The 19654-nt window shown below is 44.6% G+C and overlaps 1 protein-coding gene and 1 long non-coding RNA gene across 28 annotated transcripts in view; one reads left to right on the forward strand and one right to left on the reverse strand.

Annotated features, from left to right (window-relative positions):
- LOC135968887 (uncharacterized) overlaps positions 1-19654 on the forward strand; it is a 100738-nt gene that overhangs the window by 47913 nt on the left and 33171 nt on the right. The window lies entirely within an intron of this gene.
- Positions 1-19654, reverse strand: part of TXNDC11 (thioredoxin domain containing 11) — a 63738-nt gene that overhangs the window by 1085 nt on the left and 42999 nt on the right. For 11 of the 27 annotated variants that reach the window (XM_074027782.1, XM_065537445.1, XM_074027774.1 and 8 more), the window contains 6 exons: positions 19514-19626; positions 17186-17386; positions 10466-11258; positions 7784-7926; positions 7338-7447; positions 3963-4043 (listed from right to left, as the gene is read on the reverse strand). In XM_074027782.1, the coding sequence (XP_073883883.1) occupies positions 3963-4043; positions 7338-7447; positions 7784-7926; positions 10466-10988 (857 nt within the window). In that variant the 5' untranslated portion in view covers positions 10989-11258; positions 17186-17386; positions 19514-19626. The remainder of the gene's footprint in view (positions 1-3962; positions 4044-7337; positions 7448-7783; positions 7927-10465; positions 11259-17185; positions 17387-19513; positions 19627-19654) is intronic. The other 16 variants (XM_074027785.1, XM_074027781.1, XM_074027789.1 and 13 more) reach the window with 2 other exon arrangements.

Genomic DNA, 19654 nt, shown 5'->3' on the forward strand with positions numbered 1-19654 from the left:
GGGCCTCTGTGTGCTGGGAGATGCCCAGCGGCTGTGTCAGGAAGAGCGTCCAGGGGAGGCAGGATTGTCCCACCTATGTCCCTCTTGTGCCTACTGACAGTGCCCAGAGAAATAGGAAGAACTTCAAAGATACTCAGTCTGTTTCTTCAGCAAGCATTTATTACACATTATCTAAGGCAGGGGTTCTCAACTGGGGGTGACTGTACCCCCACTCCGCGGGTACATCAGGCTTATACCTGGCAACCTGATACCTGGCAAACAGCCCAACCAAGGGACTATGAATTCAGGCTGCCCGGCCCTGAGAGCACAGAACAAGGAAGGAAGGTGACATAGGAAGGGGTTTTTCGTACAGCTTTGTTCCAGGTCCTGATCTAGAGATCTAGAAAATTCCTCTTCAGAACTTGTCATTTAATCATCTGATGATGTTTGTCTCACATATCTATTTACCTGTGCCTGTACAGTCTTGCTGCAATCGATCAAAACTACCAGCTTTATGCACTTAGGTATGAGGTGGGCTGGCAGCAGCCGGGTTTGTCTCCCTCAGGTATTAACAGAATGGAAGTCAACAGCAGGGACTCCAGAGCCTGGCTGCCCAGGGCCACTGCACCTGGCCGTAAATTGTTTCATAATTTTGGGGTAAGCATTCAACCATCCCCTCCTTTAAAGCTTAGTTTTCTTAACATACAAGCTTTCTTCAAGTGGGGCATCCCAGCCATTCAAATGACAAAGCTGGGTGTGGTGCTGTGTGCCTGTAATCCCAGTGCTTTGGGAGGCTGAGGCGGGAGGATCACTTGAGGCCAGGAGTTTGAGACCAGCCTGGACAATATAGTAAGGCCTCATCTGTATAAACAATAAAAGAAAAAAATCAGCCAGGCAAGGTGGCACACGCCTGTAGATCCAGCTACTTGGGAGCCTGAGGTGGTGGGGTCACTTGAGCCCAGGAGTTCAAGGCTGCAGTGAGCCATAATTACACCACTGCACTCCAGCCTGGGCAACAGAGTCAGACCTTGTCTCAAAAACAGAAAATAAAACCCCACAACAACTGAAAACATATCGTGGCCCTGTCAAGTGGGCCCATGGAAAAATACCAGATGCTGGACCTGCCCTCACGTTCTGCGGCACAAGCCTGGTCTTATAAGGCAGAGTAAAGGTAAATTACTCCCCAGAAAAAGCTGCCAAGGTCCCTCAGGATATCTACCTCCAGGCATATACAGGACATGACATTTGTGAGCATGCTCTCTGCTAACTAAGAAGTCTTGGTACACTCTCCATGAATGTCCCTAATGGGCATGCTAAAATGCTGCCACACTTTGGGAAAGTAGAGGGACACAGAATGTCAACAGTCTACTGCCAGGAAAGCAGTCATGTGAAAGTTTGGTGGGAAGAGGTCCCCATGTCTATGCAACTCTCCTCTAACCCTGAGGGAGTGGCAGGGTACACCTCTAAAAAAGTGTGATTCTTCCCCTGGGACACATCAGAGTCTCTTGGTGGACAGGGGCACCCATCTCCCCTTCATCACCTGGCCCAGGGCTAGGTCAGAGCACCTATATTTTGAAATGTCACACAGAGTCTGATGCAAGTGCTGGCTGGAGGAGCACCTGCTTGGTGGAGCAAGAGGCTCCGAGACGCCTCTGCACAGGAAGGCTATGTCTCCCTCAAGGCCCCACCCCTTCCTCTTCCTCCCAAGGATAGCTCTTGCATTTTTTTCCTTCATGGTTTTTATAAATCAAGACATGCTCTTTGTAGACAATTTGCAAGAGATGTAAAAACATACAAGCAGCACCTTCAAATAATTTGCAATCTCACTCCTCTGAAGTCATCAATGTTAACACCTCAACACTTTCCCCTCTGTGAACATCTCCACCCAGCATTAGTTTCTATTTTATCACAGTAAATATACAATTTCATGTTCTTTTCACTAAAAATAGCATAAGCAGGTGGACAGTGAAAAAGGTCTTATTACATGTTATCAAACAGCCTTCTTCATTTCCTCTTTTGCAAGCTGTCAGCTCACGCTGTTTGCCCATTTACCTTCTGGCTAAACCAAACACTCGCTTGGGACCAGCTCATGATGAGCATACTTTACTTCTACCATTTCTTTTTAGGAAATGAGAAAAATTCCATTCCAAAGCCATAAAGCTTTGGTTTACCAACCTCCTTACATTAAAAGAGAAGTGGACGGCCTTCTTATGTTCGAGATTTAGAAACGACAAGGGTGAGGGCTGCAGCAAGTACCCAGCCTGGGGCCGGAGAAATGCACTCATCTGCACATTTCCCACAGCAGGCAGCCTAAGAACGAAGGTCACTCAGCCCAGACGCAGGTCTCCAGATGATGCCCCGCCCTGCCACCTGTTCCGCCTATGTCTCTCTACACAGATGCATTTCTGCCAGCTGCTGAGAACTTCTTCATTAAAAGGCATGTGCTGGGTGCTAAGATTTTAATATTTTTTCAAACTATGCTTGGAATTCAAAAATTATATGTCATTAAACTACATGCTCAACTCCTGTCCCACATAGATGAAACTGTTAGTGTTAATATCCATGATTCCTGGACTATGTGGTAATTTAAACACTTCTTAGAAAGAAAAAGCCTCATCACAACTCAGTCGGCAGTAGAAAGGGTGAGTCACATTCTGTTTTCAGTGCATGACAAGACCCTACTACCACAGAAGTATTCCAGCAAAAATTCTTTGAGATACAAAGCAAAAACCAAGGGAATGATTCAATAGATATGAAGGAAACACTCTCCTAGAGAAACATGACAAGCTGAATCGCAAAAGGGAGGCAGGAAATTAAAACAGCAAACGTCATACATGCGAGCCAGGGAACTCCCTAAATGATGCTACAGACACTTTCCCTGGGGAGAAGATATTGTCAAAGCCATGTGAGTGGGTCCCCAAAAGGACTAAACTTTCTAAAAACCAAAGGGAACCTATAAAAAGGGAGCAAACATCCAGTGTATTAGGCTCTAAAGGACCAAGAGTTAATTTCTTTTTCCACTAAAGCATCTGCATCTACGTTCAGTAACTGGAAGTCCGCTCCCCCTTGTTCATGTCCTGCTTGCTGGGGCTTTCGGGGTAGTTGCTGTTAAGAACTGTGCCTGGAATACTGATTAGGCAAGCGTGAAAAAATCAAGCGACAACCCCATGGCAGACGTTCACAGCAGTCTGCATGCATAAGAGAAAGCCCCTTTGCAGGGCTCCTGGAATCCGAGGCAAGGATGTGCCACGGGTAAGAAAGCCACCCTATCCTCTGTACGAGAGGGATGAGGAGTTGCTGGGAGGCCAACTGAGAGACAAGCATGTGGAAGGCTTGGGGCAGGCAGAGCTCCACAGATTCTCTGCTGTTTTACCCCACACAAACATGGGGCCTTTTCCTGTCAGTCTCTGCGTCCTCCATATGTTGTTCACATAGGCCATGAAAAGCTAAGAATTCTCACAGCCACATTCAAGCTTGGTAAGAGATAGGCTGTGAAAAGAACCACCTTTAAAAGATCCATACCACACATAACATCCTGACACTACAACCCTTTTACTCTATGCCCCTAAGGACACTTTTTTTTTTTTTGGAGACGGAGCCTTGTTCTGTCACCCAGGCTGGAGTGCAGTGGTGTGATCTTGGCTCACTGCAACCTCTGCATCCCAGGTTCAAGAGATTCTCGTGCCTCAGCCTCAGAGTAGCTGGGATTATAAGCATATGTCACCATGCCTGGCTAATTTTTGTATTTTTTGTAGTGACGGGTTTCACCATGTTGGCCAGCCTGGTCTCAACTTCTTGAGCTCAAGCAATCTGCCTGCCTCAACCTCCCAAAGTGCTGGGATTACAGGCGTGAGCCACTGCGCCTGGTTCCCAAGGGAACATTTTTTGAACATAATGAATGATTTACATCTTAAACCCATTTCAATTTCAGACCTCCACAAAAGAATCCCAACTGCCCACTAGTGAAAAAAATTCGGCATTACCTGTTGCAGGGAAAAAACAAGACAGTAGGAAGACGATCAACCATAAATTCCCAAGGAAGGTCATTCTGAGACACGTCAATCCTGGCAAAGGGGAAGAAGAGAAACAGCAGAAGATCAGCCCAAGAAACGCCAACTTGAAAGAACCTTCTCAGATAACTTCAAGAACCTGGTGCATTTTTTACACCCCACATTGGGGTAGCCCCTTCTCGATGAGTACACTACCAGGTGTGAGCTGGGCGCTGGTACTCCCAAGACATGCAACATTCCGCTATGTGGATGCTTTCCACTGAGTGGCAATGCAATGTCCTAAAAGTAAAAATGAACTTGCAGAAAATGCCACACTGACACCTAGGGAGTCGTTCACTCCTCACCTGACAGGATCTAGCCAAGTATTTTAATCCCTGAATAGCTCTGGGAAAAGAAAGGAAATAATTGAACAAAATACATCAAGCCTCCCCGAAGATGGAAAATTATACCCTCTTTATGTTGTAAATCTGGATAGAGGCCAAAAACAGCCTATTTTCTTAGCAGATTTGACATTAATTTTCTAACACAGAAAGTGACATATGTACTAACTCACCCAGCCTGTGCTCAATCACTGTGGGAGCTAACTGTAACTGCTCTAGAGGCCTGCCCCAGGCAGCTGGCACAGAGCTGGGCACACAGCTGGGCGCCCACACTCAGGCCAAGCAGACATGGGGCCACAACAGCATCCTTGATGGAAGGGGCTGCATCCTCCTTGCGGAGGGGCTACTCAGCTACTATTCATGAACAGTGCACACAAAAGATGAACATGTTTTCAATCATTACTTTGAAAGAAGTTTTTAGAAAGCATAACTGGGGGAAGTGAGGGTGGGGTAAGTGCCATGTATTTGTCCAAAACGATGAAATTTCCTTTTTCAAAAATGGCACAACCAGGCTGGGCACAGTGGCTCACGCCTGTAAACCCAGCACTTTGGGGGGCCGAGGTGGGTGGATTGTTTGAGCCCAGGAGTTGGACACCAGCCTGGGCAACATGGCGAAACCCTGTCTCTACAAAACATTGGCCGGGTATCCTGGCACATGCCTGCAGTTCAGCTACTTGGGAAGGTGGAAGAATCACCTGAACCTGGGAGGTTGGGGCTGCAGTGAGCCGTGATTGCACCACTGCACTCCGGCCTAGGCAACAGAGCGAGACCCTGTCTCAAAAAAACAACAAAAGGCATAACCAAATGAAAACCATTTACCAAAAGTTTACTAACAAAACAGCACTCCTGCCTCACCTGTGCCAGCCTACCTAAAACATTAGTGTTCCTTTCTAAACAAGTGGTATAGAACACTATATTCCATAATTAAATGCTTTTTCTCCCCTGATTTTTACTTCAAAGAAAGCACAAACTATAAAATTAAAACATTGTAAAAATCCACTCAGAATTCCACTGGGCTAATCAGGCCCTCCTTTCTTATGCAGGCTTGGTCTATATGCTTACTTTTTAAAATTTTTTCTGAGACAGAGTCTTGCTCTGTCGCCCAGGCTGGAATGCAGTGGTGTGATCTTGGCTCACTGCAGCCTCCGCCTGGTGGATTCAAGTGATTCTCCTGCCTCAGCCTCCTGACTAGCTGGGACTACAGGCACGTGCTGCCACACCTGGCTAATTTTTGTATTTTTAGTAGAGACAGGGTTTCACTATGTTGGCCAGGCTGGTCTCAAACTCCTGACCTCATGTGATCCGCCCACCTCGGCCTCCCAACATGCTGGGATTAGAGGCATGAGCCACCGTGCCTGGCCTATATGCTTACATATTTTTAAGAACAGTTGTCATATATTGCATACTCTGTTCTTTTCCATTAATTGTGTGTATGAAAAGCATTGTTAAAGGATAAAAACTCCATTAAATGCCCAGCCATAATTTACTTAAACATTCATCTCCTGGTGGATATAAACAATGCTATAATGATGAGCTCATGCTTCTTTGGAATTCCTATTCCATTACTTCTCCAAAGTAAAATTAACTGGGTCAAAAATGTGTTAACTGTTTTTGTTGATTTCTTGCAAATGTTGCCAAATGCTTTCCAAAAGAGTTATGGCAATGTACTCATTCCATTAGATACATTTGACTGCAGTTTCCATTTTATTTTATCAACACAAGATTCTGTCACTTAAAACCACTGATTAATATGTTAAATGACACTTTGTTACTGTTTTAATTTACATTTATTAGATTATAATTTCCCCACTTGTTTACTTACTCTCTCCTCTTAAAAGAAAAACCTGTTCACGTCCTTTGTTCACAATGGAATCTGTCTCAGCCGTTTCCTAAACCATTTTAATTTCGGGGGAGGCTGGTGTATGAATGCCTGATTCAATCCTGGCCCCTCATTTGCAGGTTGAAACTCTGAGCAACTTGTCTAATCTTTCCAAGCCTCAGTTTCCTCCTCAATACAAATAGCATTTTCTTTTTTTAACCAGAGTGCCTTCACTAAACGTCGCGAGGACTCAGTCAGGTTAATATGTATATCGAAAACTCTAACTCTCCCAGAATAGTAACTTCTCAGATCTGGCTCTGATTATTACTCACAGTGCATGTAACAGGTGACACAGAGACACTGCAAAATTTTTTAATGGTCCCCCTTTTCGTCTGCTTTCCCTGTTTTCTTTCACTGCACGTATTTCTAGTGGAATCTGACCATTTTTCTTTCTTTATTTTTCCAACTGCTTCCACTTTCGAAACTTTCCATCACTCAGAGGAACCAGCAAATCCTATTTTTTGTTTTGATTTTTCATATTTAACTCTTATCTATCTGTAGGGTTTTGAGGGAGGCGGGGGGTTAAATTTGAACAGTTTTCCCCACCCAAAACTGCTTACTACCCCATCTAAAAACTCTGTATTTGAGACTTCTTTTTCCAAAAAATATTTTTAAAAATTTTACTTTTTCAAAAGCCCACATACAGTACCCATGGAATCACAATACTAGAATGTGGATATCTACCTACCTTTCCTTTTAATTTCACAAATGAGGTAAACCAGGGCTAGTGGAGAGATCTGCTTGGGATCCCAGGACCCACTGGCATTGCCTGGGTCAACTGTCCCATGGAATTCCAAGGGGCCATCCTGGCAACCAGGTCAGTGCTCTCCCCACAGAACTGCACTCAGCCACCTACGAATCTAGTCAGGGCTAAACATCAACATCATGGAAGGAACACTCTGAATTCATGAGGAAAAGTCCGGTTTCAATGAGGCTTTGCTCATGGCTTCAACCTGACAATTAAATCCAGCCAAGTCCTACCAAAGGTTAATGGAAAATGGGCAGACCCTAGCACACCATATGGCTAAGCTGCAAAGAAGAGTGAAAATGGGCATACAGCCCAAAGCACTGCAGAAAAGGCCTGCTTACCTTGCCACAGTGAATGTGTCCATGGGCAGGTTCCGAGCTAGCTGGATGAAGACGTGATTGAGGGATGGACAGAAGCCACACCACGGAGCGTAATAGAGCAGGAGAACATCCTGTGGGAAGGGGAAGACAGCTGTTACTTGCACCAGGAAATGGGCTCTTCTTCATTTCTTTCCTTATTGCTTAGAATCCAGCAAGCACTCGATAAATGCTACCTATGCAAATATTACAGTGAAAATTTTCATCTTTAGGTCTTTCCAATTCTGTGCTTTCTGAAGCACTTTTTTGAAATTTAAAAACCACATGTAATTCATTCACGGTCCACAATCGGACCATCACGTGGTTACTCTTCTGTACATCAAAAACAGCTGCTCACCCCAACAACTGCAGTCTGGAAATTATTTTAAGAGGGACAGATGGCTTAACTTCTGCCTCTCATGACTCCATACCTGTTTCTGAAGGACTACTTCCCAAAAGGTATCAGTTGTCACTTCAGTGATTAAATGCTGAGACGGGAACTGGGCAGAGTCACTTCCAATGAGATGCCTTTTCAAGGGACTATAGAGAACGCTGAAGTTTTGAATAAAAGACTCTAAAAATAAAGAGAAAATGAGATCAACTCTTCTCTAGATACAAGAAGAATAGCTGGCCTACTTTTAAACTCCACATTTTAAAAACTCGAATGACTTCACAGGCTCACATTTTTAACATTTCACCTATCAGCAAAACCCCAAACAAAGCTGCCCGGGTGGCATCAGGTTTAGCTCTGGTAGTATTAACTCAGCAGACAGTAATGCAGATATCAAAACATTATGCAGTGTTAGATGCTCTAATATTCATAGATCATTCTTTTTTTAAAAGGACTGGTCCACAAATAGACACCAAGTGAGACTGTATAAATCGTCAAGAAGCCACAATCTTTTCAAGAAATTTCACCCTATAATACTAAAACCTTTAGGCTTAACTACAAAAGTAGCAATTGCACAAGCTACAGTAATGTGGAATGTGTTTAAATGTTCATTAGTTTGAGGACAAGGAGCTATAGTTTTTTGTTTCCTTTATTAAGGTTAAGTTTCTTTTTTTAAAGGTTAAGAAAAAATTATATGTAGTGGAAAAATACATAAAACCCATGATAATAAAAAACCTGGCTTGAACCAACAGTTTTACCACAAATTCTGCCATCTTCAGAGTCCTTTGCTTCATCTGAAACAACAGTAATTTGAATTTCACTTTCTTTTTTTTTTTTTTTTTTTAACAGACAGGGTCTCACTGTGTCACCCAGGCTGGAGTGCAGTGCTGCAATCACAGCTCACTGTAGCCTTGAACTCCTGGGCTCAAGTGATCCTCCTACCTCAGTCTCCAGAGTAGCTGGGACTACAGGCTTACACTATTGCACTTAGCTAAAGTTTCAGTTCTTTTTCTTTCTTCTAACTCCCTCCATTTTGAGGTGCAAGGGGCAATGCAGTGTGCAGAATGGAGGAGGAAGTGAAGAATGTCATGTGAATACGAAAGAGAATTCACGATCAGCATCTGAATAACACTTAGCTGGCTATGTTTTTGAAACATGAAACCAAGAATTATTTCCTACTCTGAATAAAGCCTAAATTCTGAAACTGCCCTAGAGACAGCTGACTTATGAATTAACTCTCTAAACCAACAATGACACACAGTAGGTGTTTTTTACAAGCTCCCTAAAAATTCTGTCACCAACTACAGGACAAAGAACAGCTAGGCTAAACATTTCAGAGAAGATACAGAAGATGGAAAGAAATCTAAAGAAGGCTTCTTTCAATTACCCTTAAATTCAAAGTGAACACATTATGAGGTCATTAAACACTTGAGCATTACTGAACGGAATTCAGGAAAATCTAATACAGACTACCTCAAAAATACATGCTTGTGGGAGCACTGACCCCGTTTCTCTGGAGTCTGTTTCCCATTTTTAAAAAAATGCTTGTTTCATTTTAAGAAAGCTCAACACATCAAAATGACTTTAGAAAACATGAACTGGGAGTAATCTGTAATATCAACAGATTATCCCCTCCAAAAAGTGACTGGTCACAAGGTTCTTTTAAACACTGAATAATTCTTGGATTTATAATATACAATTGATATAGAAAAATCAGTACTTACATAAAGCCTTTTCACAAATGTGTCTAATGTAAGAAACAAGCTTCACCAGGATTTGAAAAAGCATGGCTAAAAGGACTCATATGTAGAAGCTCTGAGTCTACTGTTGATTTCATACTTTGTAAAACTTGAAATGAAAGGTTTCCTTCCCTACCAAATTCCTCCTTTCTCCATTCGGCATACACTGACCCTCCCTCAGGTTTCCAATGAGGCTGAACTAACGTGGCTTTTGAATTCTCACTTCATTGTGTGTAGTCAGGGGCGTCAGCAAAGCCCTGGGGAACAGGCCAGTGTGGGTCAGCTCAGTGTTGCTGCCAAGCCCCGGGGGCAAGCCCTGGATGCTTTCTCATCATGGAGTCTTACTCCGCAAAAAGTGGGGTTTGCTGGTTTGCAACTGACACTTATTTATTTGCACTTTACACTTGTTACCATCTAGGTACCCCAGGTCCCAACAATATTACTCAGTACATTATGAAACAGCAGCAGAACAAATTAGGTCTGGTGGCCTTGATCCTTAGACATTTAAGCCTGTGAGACAAAAAGGGAGGCAAGACGGCTCTACTTCCTTCTTCACTGCTTCTCTTTAAGCTCCTTTAGAACGAAGCTGCTGTCAAGGCTCCCTTTCATCAGCCCCTAGGACATCCTACCGGAATGGCTCTCCACCTCCCTGCCGGTTCTACTCCCCAAGTCCCCACTGCCTGCAGCTGGTTCTACCTTAGACATGTGACAGAAACCGCCAATTTAGAAAGTGGGACTCTTACCCCCACCATGGGCTAAATGACAAACTTATCCAAAATTTAGAGTGAGGAAGTTTCTGCTCCACTTAACAGACAAAATTACCTTCTTTGAAAATTACAACTGATGGTGGTCTAAAGACTTAAAATGAGCTACGAAGCTGACATTACCCCACAACTAAATGTAATGAGAGCCATCAATAAAATGTACCAATATGAAGTCAAGCAAAATGTACAATGCTTGGGGAAATAAACTGCCTGCAGTACCTAGGGTGAGCTTCATCAGCGCGTGCTTTGGATCCAAGATGTAGTGAGACTCTTCTTTCACGTCAACAATTGCCGCAAATTCTTTCACCTGAGTGGAGCTCGGAGCACCCAGCCTCTCTGCGTATAACCAAAACAAATTGGAATCCAAAAGGTAGATGTTGAGAGTCTTGTTGGTTCTGCAGCTCAGGCCTGTGAAGTTTGTGCTAGTCATGTCCACTCCTGGAAAGAGATACCTGTTCTCCTCAATGTGAGGAATGGAGCTTGGGGCATCGACCTCACATTTCTTCTCAAGGGAAGAAAATGCAACGGTAGGGGCTTCAAAGACACCTTGTTCAGAATCGATGAAGCCTGCCACACCCCTGCTTATGGTCCTGCAACATGCAGTGTAGTAGCTGAAGGGGCTATAGGAAGTTAAAAAATTGCTGCATTCTATGCTGTCTGATGCCACGTGATAAAAGGTCTGCTCCTTGAGGTAGAAAGAATCCAGAGCTGCTGCCATTTCAAAAAAGCTGCACTGTGGCATGCTGACCGAGCTCGGCTTCACGCCCCCGGCAGTCTGGTTGACACAGAGTTCACAGACGTTGTGGGTCCTGGAGAAGGAGTGCCACTGGGGCAGCACCACAGTGTTGCAGCAGGGGGATGCTGTGATCAGCGGCGGGTCTGGCAGCTGTGCCGGGGCTTCCAGGGCCAGGGACTCCAGCACTGGAGCGTCCACCCGCCGCAGGTGCTGAAGGAGACGCTCCACCACCTGGTCCCCATGACAGTTGTTGTACTCCAAGGCCACTTCGGTGATCTGAAATACAGGGCAGAGTTGGTGAGGGGCCTGGGGATGACTGAGGGACTAGCAACCCCTTAGCCACGTTTCACTTTCTGCAATTTCAGTTATCCATGGTCACCTCTGGTTCAAAAATATTAAATGGAAAATTCCAGAAATAAACAAGTCATAAGTTTTAAACTACACGTCGCTCTGAGTAGTGTGATGAAATTTTTGTCATTACAAAAATTGCGAGCCATCCCTTTGTCTAGTGTGTCAGTGCTGTGGATGCTACTAGCCTGTTACTTAGTAGCCAACTCAGTTATCAGATCAACTGTCTCAGTATCACAGTGCTTGTCTTCAAGTAACCCTTTATTTATTACAAAGGTCCCAAAGTGCAAGGGTAGTGATGCTGGCAATTCAGATATGCCAAAGAGAAGCCAAAAATGCTTCCTTTAAGTGAAATGGCAAAAGTCTCAATAAGAAAAAAAAAACAAACGGTAAGGTTGCTAAGATCTTCGGTAAGAACGAATCTTCTACCCATGAAATTGTGAAGAAAAATGAAATTTGTGTGTAGTGTATACAGGGTTCAGTATCATCTGTGGTTTCAGGCATTCATTGGGGGTCTTGGAACATATCACCAAGAATCCGCAGGGGGGTAGATGAGAGTGCAGGGGGAGATGGTTACTGTATTTTTAAAAATACAACCCCAGGCATGGCACTCCTGGGCCAAATTATATGCTGCCCATGAGATAAAACCTCCATACAATCTGGCCCGTTTGGCTTTCCAGTCTCACCCTACCCTCTTCAGAACAGACCAGGCCCTCCCGCAATGCCATGCTGTTACAGAGGCCTGGCTGGGGACACCGCCTCCTCCATCTGTTCCTAAGGCCCAGCACCAGGGCAGCTGCTTCAGGGAAGCTAGCCCTACTCTCACTCCAGGAAGAGCTAGTTTCTGCACCTCCAATGTCCCTGAGGCCCCTTCTATAGTCTCACAAGCTTCTGCTGAGACAGACCTCTTCCCCACAAGCTTATGGAATCTCACGGGCAGAAGCCACATTGGATTTATCCTGCCATCCCCGGGGCCCAGTACAGGGCCAGGCACATAACAAATGCTCAGTAAACCCTTGATGAATGAGTGGCAGCTCAGGGTAATGCACACAATCCCCTTTCTTGGTAAGATTTGCCACTTTACCGTCAGGCCAGTATTGGCAATTTGGATTTACATTTTATTCTAAGGTTCTTCCATTTCCAAAAAGAATATTTCATTACCCACCTCCCATTCTGGTTTCCTGAGAAAGACAAGTAAGTTACAATCCAAAGGCATTTACTCTCTAAAACAGAAGAGTGTGTCAACTTGAATCAAATCTCACCACAGTTAGTTACGGGGTGCTGTCACTCAGGATTTTGTTTCGCTGTGTGTGTGTAAAACAATTTAATGAGTGTAATTTCCAATTAAAAAAAACAAGTTTTATAAAAATAAAAATGTTTTATAACATGTAATATTTGTAGTTAATTCAAAACATACATATTTGTACAGAAGAATAAATTGTTCCAATAGTTCTTGGCATAAAAAAAGTCACTTTATAACCCACCAGAAAACTACTGGGTAAAGAAAAGAAGTCACTTTAGATGATAGGCCAGTGCTTGAAATTTTATTTCCCCTGCACAAAAACATCTCAGTGGTTTTTGGATGAGGCTCTGACAGCATGCAGCACTAACAAGGTCAAGCCTATATAATCCATGAAGAGCCCAGATGCCCTCTGGCCCCATCCTGGTACTGCTTTATATTCAAAGACGCAGTAATAGACAACTACTCCCACCCACTCCCCCCAAAACCTCTCTAAGACTTCAAGATTTACTGTAATCTTTTACAGAAGTCCAAGTAGGAGATCATTAATTATATTGTAGAGAAGAAAATTCCTTGAAAAGTCTTTCTTCATTTCTTTTATCTTCAGTATCTCATAAACAAAGCAGCCACATAAAGAATATTTTTAATTGAAGAAAGTATTCGGTCTACAGCAATGCTTTTTTTTTCTTTTTTTGAGATGGAGTTTCACTCTTGTCACCCAAGCCGGAGTGCAATGGCATGATCTCAGCTCACTGCAACCTCCGCCTTCTGGGTTCAAGCAATTCTCCTGCCTTAGCCTCCCAAGTAGCTGGGATTACAGGCATGCATCGCCACGCCCAGCTAATTCTTTCTATTTTTATTTCGCCTGGCTAATTTTTTTGTACTTTTAGGAGAGACGGGATTTCACCATGTTGGCCAGGCTGGTCTTGAACTCCTCATCTCAGGTGATCCACCTGCCTCGGCCTCCCAGGGCTTGTAATCCTGCTGGAATTATAAGCGTGAGCCACCACACCCGACCAGTAATGCTTTTTTTGAGACGGAGTTTTGCTCTTGTTGCACACGCTACAGGGCAGTGGCACGATCTTGACTCACTGCGACCTCTGCCTCCCAGATTCAAGCGAGTCTCCTGCCTCAGCCTCCCAAGTAGCTGAGACTACAGGCGCACACCACCATGTCCGGCTAATTTTTGTATTTTCAGTAGAGACGAGGGTTCACTATGCTGGCCAGGCTGGTCTTGAACTCCTGGTATCAGGTGATGTGATCTGCCCGCCTCAGCCTTCCAAAGTGCTGGGATTACAGGCGTGAGCCACCGTGCCTGGCCAGCAATGCTCCTAAAGAGTTAGGCGTTATCATTTTTCTCCTATGAAGGGGTATTTATGTTTCTATCCTTTTTACATAACAGGCAGTTTTGAAAACACAACTTAAGTTATGTCACATTATGTGTATCACTTGATATCATTTAATTTCATGTGAATAATTAAGGAAATCTTGGCAAATAACTTTAACTGTTCGCAGAGTAGATGGTTCCTTCTATTTTCTTTAATCAGGGAAATCTGTGAGTCTGAACATGCTAACCGCGCCTTCGCTTACAAGATTCAGACGATGTGAATGCCTCAAATAAATGCTTTTAAAATAGAAAACAAGTCACGAAGACTCTTTGCTGGCTGAGGTAAGCATTTCCTTTGATTAACGAGTTGTGTAATACACACTGCAATGTCTTATAACTTCTCTAGAACTCTCTAGAGACACCGGGGTGTCAGTGGCCTTACATCGGTGTCAGGATCTGTGCTTTTGCGTGTGTGTGTACACACAGGCATGTGTCTGGGTATGCATGCAGGTATGCATGTGTGCAGAAGCAGCTACCCAGTATGGGCTTGGTACGGCCACCATATGGTCACTCCTGACTGGCATCCTACACGCACCACAGCACAATTATCTAGAATGTTGGTGCTTGGTATGCCCGCAACTTTATTCCACTCACTCTAAGATGACCTCTCTCTTCTCAACAATGGAAGCATCCTCAACTTTCTGCCCAATATAAGGCCTAAGGTACTAATGGAAAAATAAAGCCACCTAACTCTTTCACGGTCAACAAGCTAATGAATTTACAGCTCATCTTGCGTAAGTACAGCGTTCATCCTTCCCACCTTACCTGAATGCCCAAAGGCTTCTTCACCTCTAGTCACTGTGTCACAATTTCCCGGATCATAGACCCTACTTTCCATCCTCCACCTCTACCACCCAAGTTCAGGTTCTTACTGCTTCGCAGTTTTCTGGAACCCTGCTGCCAGAAAAACTTGTATGGGCCGAGGGCAGTGGCTGATGCCTGTAATCCCAACACTTTAGGAGGCCAAGGAAGGCCGATCACTTGAGCCCAGGGCTTTGGAAACCTGCCTGGGTAACATGGCAAAACTCCATCTCTACAAAAAAATACAAAAATTAGCCAGGCGTAGAGGCGTGCACCTGTAGTCCCAGCTACTTGGGAGGCTGAGGTGGGAGGATCACTTGAGCCCAGGAGGCAGTGAGCTGAGATCGTGCCACTGTACTCCAACCTGGGCAACAAAGGCAGACCCTAACTCAAAAAAAAAAAAAAAAAAAAAAGAGAAGACAAAGACTTGGATGACTATGATTAATCTTGAAATCCTCAGAGAATTCTGCGAGGCCCTCTCCTCCAAAGGCTTTTTCAAGATCTCTCCCCAGTTAGCCCTTCCTGCAGACCACAAACTCCAGCCTCCTTCCTAACACCCAAACCTGTGGCAACTCCCATCCCTCATGCCTCTGCTCAGGGTCCTCCTTCCCATAAGTTTTTCTCAACCCATGAAGATCCTGGCTGCTCCTACAAGACTGTCTAGAATACTTCACCCATCCAAAGCCTCTGCTAACCCCTCCCCTGTCCAGGACCCCGCTTTCTGAGATGGCACCCTCCCTCCTTCGGTTCCTCCTGACCCTGGGCCTGATTGTCCTCTACTGTGAATTATAGGCAGGCTTTCACTCCCTATACTGGACAAGCCTCTAAGACCACAGGACAAGATGGTGTTGCATCCATCCTTTCTCCCCTGGAGCTTCCCATCGCAGTGCTCAGTAAACATTTGCCAAACTGACCTGAAACAAAAAGGGAAATGTGCTGGACAGGCACTTTGCTTGTCTAGTAGTTCATAATACGGTGAGATGCCGCCTGGTGTTCGGTTATCTCACCCACATGCTGAGGTTAAAGGGAATGCACTTACCACACAGAGACAATGGGAGCCCCAAAGAAAGGAGTCACAGGCAAAACCATGATGAAAAGGAGGCCTGTTGGTAGGTAGAGGATTTGCGGACTGCTGGAGGGGACACTCATTCAGAAACAACAGGCGAGAAAGAAAGAGTCTTCCCACCAGGTGCCTAAATCCAGCCACAACCCTCTGGGTAGACAACCCCGCCAGGACCACTACACACCCAAACCAGACAGGAGAGAACTCTCCAAATCCACAACCACAGCCACACCACCTTGATTGAAAACCTTCCTTTCCTACAATGAGCTTTAAGGCTATTAATATTAGATACAGTAAAGGCCTAGTCATTTGAAATGGTGTCTCAGTTCACAAAAGATCCATGTAGTGAAAATTTTCTAAAGAAATAGTTTTATTACTTTGAGTCCTCCCTAATTAGAGGGGAAGAAACAAAGCTATTTCATTTCTTTCTTCTTTCTTCCTCTAAGCCAAAGAGCAGCATTCATTCAGAATACTCCCCGGGGGAATCCTAACTTGAACAAAAAGACTCCAGCACAGCAAAGGGAGGGATCCAGCTGGGCGAGAAGTCCTGCCTCCCTGTCCCTCCAGGCAGGGGGCCAGGCCAGCACTGAGGGCCTCAGGGACAGGCAGCATCTGCTTAGCTGGCCAGTGGTACGCGGGCTGTCTGAAATTGGTTTTGGCCAATTAAGGGATCCTTGAGGGAGAGAAAAAATAAAACCCTCAGTAAATGCCATTTTGCCACCCCAGGCTGGCTCTGCATACTATGCCTGCTGTCTCTAAGTGCCTCCAAATGCTCCGTGTAGAAAATAAACTCACACCCAGAGAGGGCGCACCAGATGAAGCCAAAGACAGGCAGGAAGAGCAGGCTCCAATGGCGCTGCCTCTGAAAACCACTCTGGCTTCTGCACGACAAGGAAGGTTCAGAGAAACAAGGTGTCCCAACATCACTGCTGCTGCTTGCTCTCCTCTGCTGTCCTGAGGATGGCCAGGGCTGGCAGTCTGGCCAAACCCCAAGACAATGGCACCTCCTAGGCCTCACTAAGCTCGGCCTGTGTTCCTACCACTCCCTGTTTCACCTCCCAAACAGGAGGCTCAACAGCAGTCACATCAGAAGAGGGCATTTGGTACTTCTCTAGAGGGGCACGGTATGGCTTCCCTGCCTCTTCTCACTCACTCCAGACACTAACAGCTGTCAATAAACATGGCCACAGAGGCTGCGGCAATCCCTGTCCTAGACACGGGCTCTCTCCTGCCCATATGGAGGGGCAAAGAGCAATGCTCAGAGCCATAGCTGCCAGAGTAAACGACTGAGTGTGGGATGAGAGGGGCCAGGTAGATGAGGCTTCCCGACTCCTCATGAGGTGCTTTTCCATCACAGCTCTTACCTCGTCTATTAAAGGATGACTTTCGGCCAGGGGATTAAAAGGTATGAACAGAAACAGCGCTGGTCCTTTCTTCAGCTCGTTATTCAGCAAGAGACTCTTGCCTCCGTGTGGCTGTAGCCACCGAAAGAGCGTCTCCTGGTTTTCTAAGGCCCACTTACAGATGTTCTCAGCTGTGTAGTTCAGGACCTCCCTAGGGAAGACCTGTGAAGGACAAAGGCACAGAGGAAAAAGGAGAGCTCAGTGAGGTAGGGCAAGCTCAAGGCACATCAGTGCTGTCCCAACCCCACCACTGCAGGTGAGAAAACCCAGGCTCGGAGTGGGGCCTGGCCCCGCTGTGCAGCCAACACCTGCTTCTCCAGAGACAGCATTTCCTCACGAGTGGTTGAAAAAACAAAAGTGGTTGCAGGAGGTGACTTCCATATTGTGTGATTCATCTTTCTGTCTTGAGACAGACCCACCTATCAACAAATAATTCTCCCTGCCAGCTGGTGGCGGTAACAATCTCTATCACCCTGTCCAAGGACAGGTATTAAACGTCACTGGGTATTTATAAAAGGACCAAGACATATTTAAGGGAACAGAAATTATGGAGTCAAGGATCACTTCGATTTTGACCTTGGTCCTTCAAATGCTGCCCCCCAAGGGCAGAATGCAGCCTCTGTGCGGCACAGGCTGTCTGTGCTGTTCACTTGTATCCTCTGGGACTAGACCAACACTAGGCACAGAGCAGAAACTCAACACATGTCTTCATCAATCAAAAATGACCTAAACTTGCACAAGGCCACGGATCATATTTTATGTGCACAAATAAACGAAAGAGACACTTAGATTTTTTGCTTTGTTTTGCTATAAACAACCAATGTATGTGAACATAAAATTAGTTTTGAAAATCTAACAATATAAATCACTGGCTTCAAACAGAACTACCAAAGGGGTGCTTCAGAGGGTTTTACAAAATGAGATATTTAAAACTCCTCAAAACGAAGATTTAAATTGACTCATAACGAAGATAACCGCTGCTTGTGTTTTTAAAAATAATGGTATCCCAGTATTCTTGCATTTGATAAAAGGAATTCTACTGCTACACAAACCAACCAACCTTAAACACTACCAAATCGAAGCAGTAAACCTGATATATTTTTCCATCTCATAGTCCTCCCTTTTTTTCCCCATCTACTTTTAATTTCTTTCTCAGTGCCCTTTACTATAAATAAATATATGGAGGCTGTGTAACATGCTAAAAATGAAGGATGTAGGAAAATGACAGATAGCAAAAGCAGATGATGTCAAAGCAGCTTAGGCAGAGGCACAAGGAGCGTAGGTGGGCAGCAGAGAAACAACTACAGCAGTGATTGTCAAGGTGGAACAGTGGGAGTTTGAAAAACCATACTCAAACTACACTCAAACATTTCTATTTGGAAAACACAAAAATACATTTGACTTTTGGAATATAAACTGCAAGAAGTAAAGCACAACATCTGGGCTACGAAGATATGCAGAAGCCAGGGCGACTGGCAAGCAAGGGGGCACCCCCGGAGTGGGCCCAACAGTCCCTCCGAAGGCACAAGACTCAGACATTGTGCCAAGGGGGGCAGAGGTTTTAAAGGCTGGGTACGCTGGGTGCAGGGAAATTGATCTGTATATGACATGTAAGTTACTGACAATGATGCGAGAGAGACAGACTACTTCAGGAAAGTCAGCTCAGTGATGTGACTGAGGAAGCAGCAATAGAGTAGAAGCACAGGACTGAGCAGGACACAGGTCAATGCTTAGAAGCAGCTGAGTTCAGGCTGCTCCACAGAAAGCAAATGAAATTGGGAAACAAAGGCGACAATGGAAAACTGAGGCTCTCTGGGATGAGAAGCCATCAACTTCTCACTGTGACTTGACAAGAACTTCAAAAACCCATTACATCAGCTAAGGAGAAAAGCACGTCACATTACTACTCATCATAAAAGAAACAGATAAACAGAGAACATCACTTAGTGGAAGCCTAGCTTCTGAAAACACAGGCTCAGAGTAACAATTCTCCAAGAGAGTAACTCTGTAATTTTATCCAGGAAGAAAAACTTTCAAGTCTGTACCAAAATCTAAGAATACAAATAAAGAATTTCTGCACATTAATTTCAAGAGCCCTCTAATGCATGGGTTCTTAATCTGGGGCCTGGGCTCTAGGGTGGGGCTGGAAGAACTCTCCATTCATATATAAAATCATGTGTGCTTTTCTAGAGAGTGTCCATAGATTTTATCCAATTCTCAAAGGAATCCGTGACCTAAACAAGGTTAAGAACCACTGCGCTAATATAAACGTGATTTCAAAATACTTACAAGTGATGTGTTGAAATGTCTATGTAAATACACACTTCCAGAGTGTACTAAGGATACCAGTTTCGCAAGATGTTTATTTGTGATAACCCCAAATCGTACTGTTCCTAGGTAATCTGAAACAGAAAATTTTCCTTTATTAAA

Source organism: Macaca fascicularis, chromosome 20, assembly GCF_037993035.2.
Source record: "Macaca fascicularis isolate 582-1 chromosome 20, T2T-MFA8v1.1".
Classification (NCBI taxonomy): Eukaryota; Metazoa; Chordata; class Mammalia; order Primates; family Cercopithecidae; genus Macaca; species Macaca fascicularis.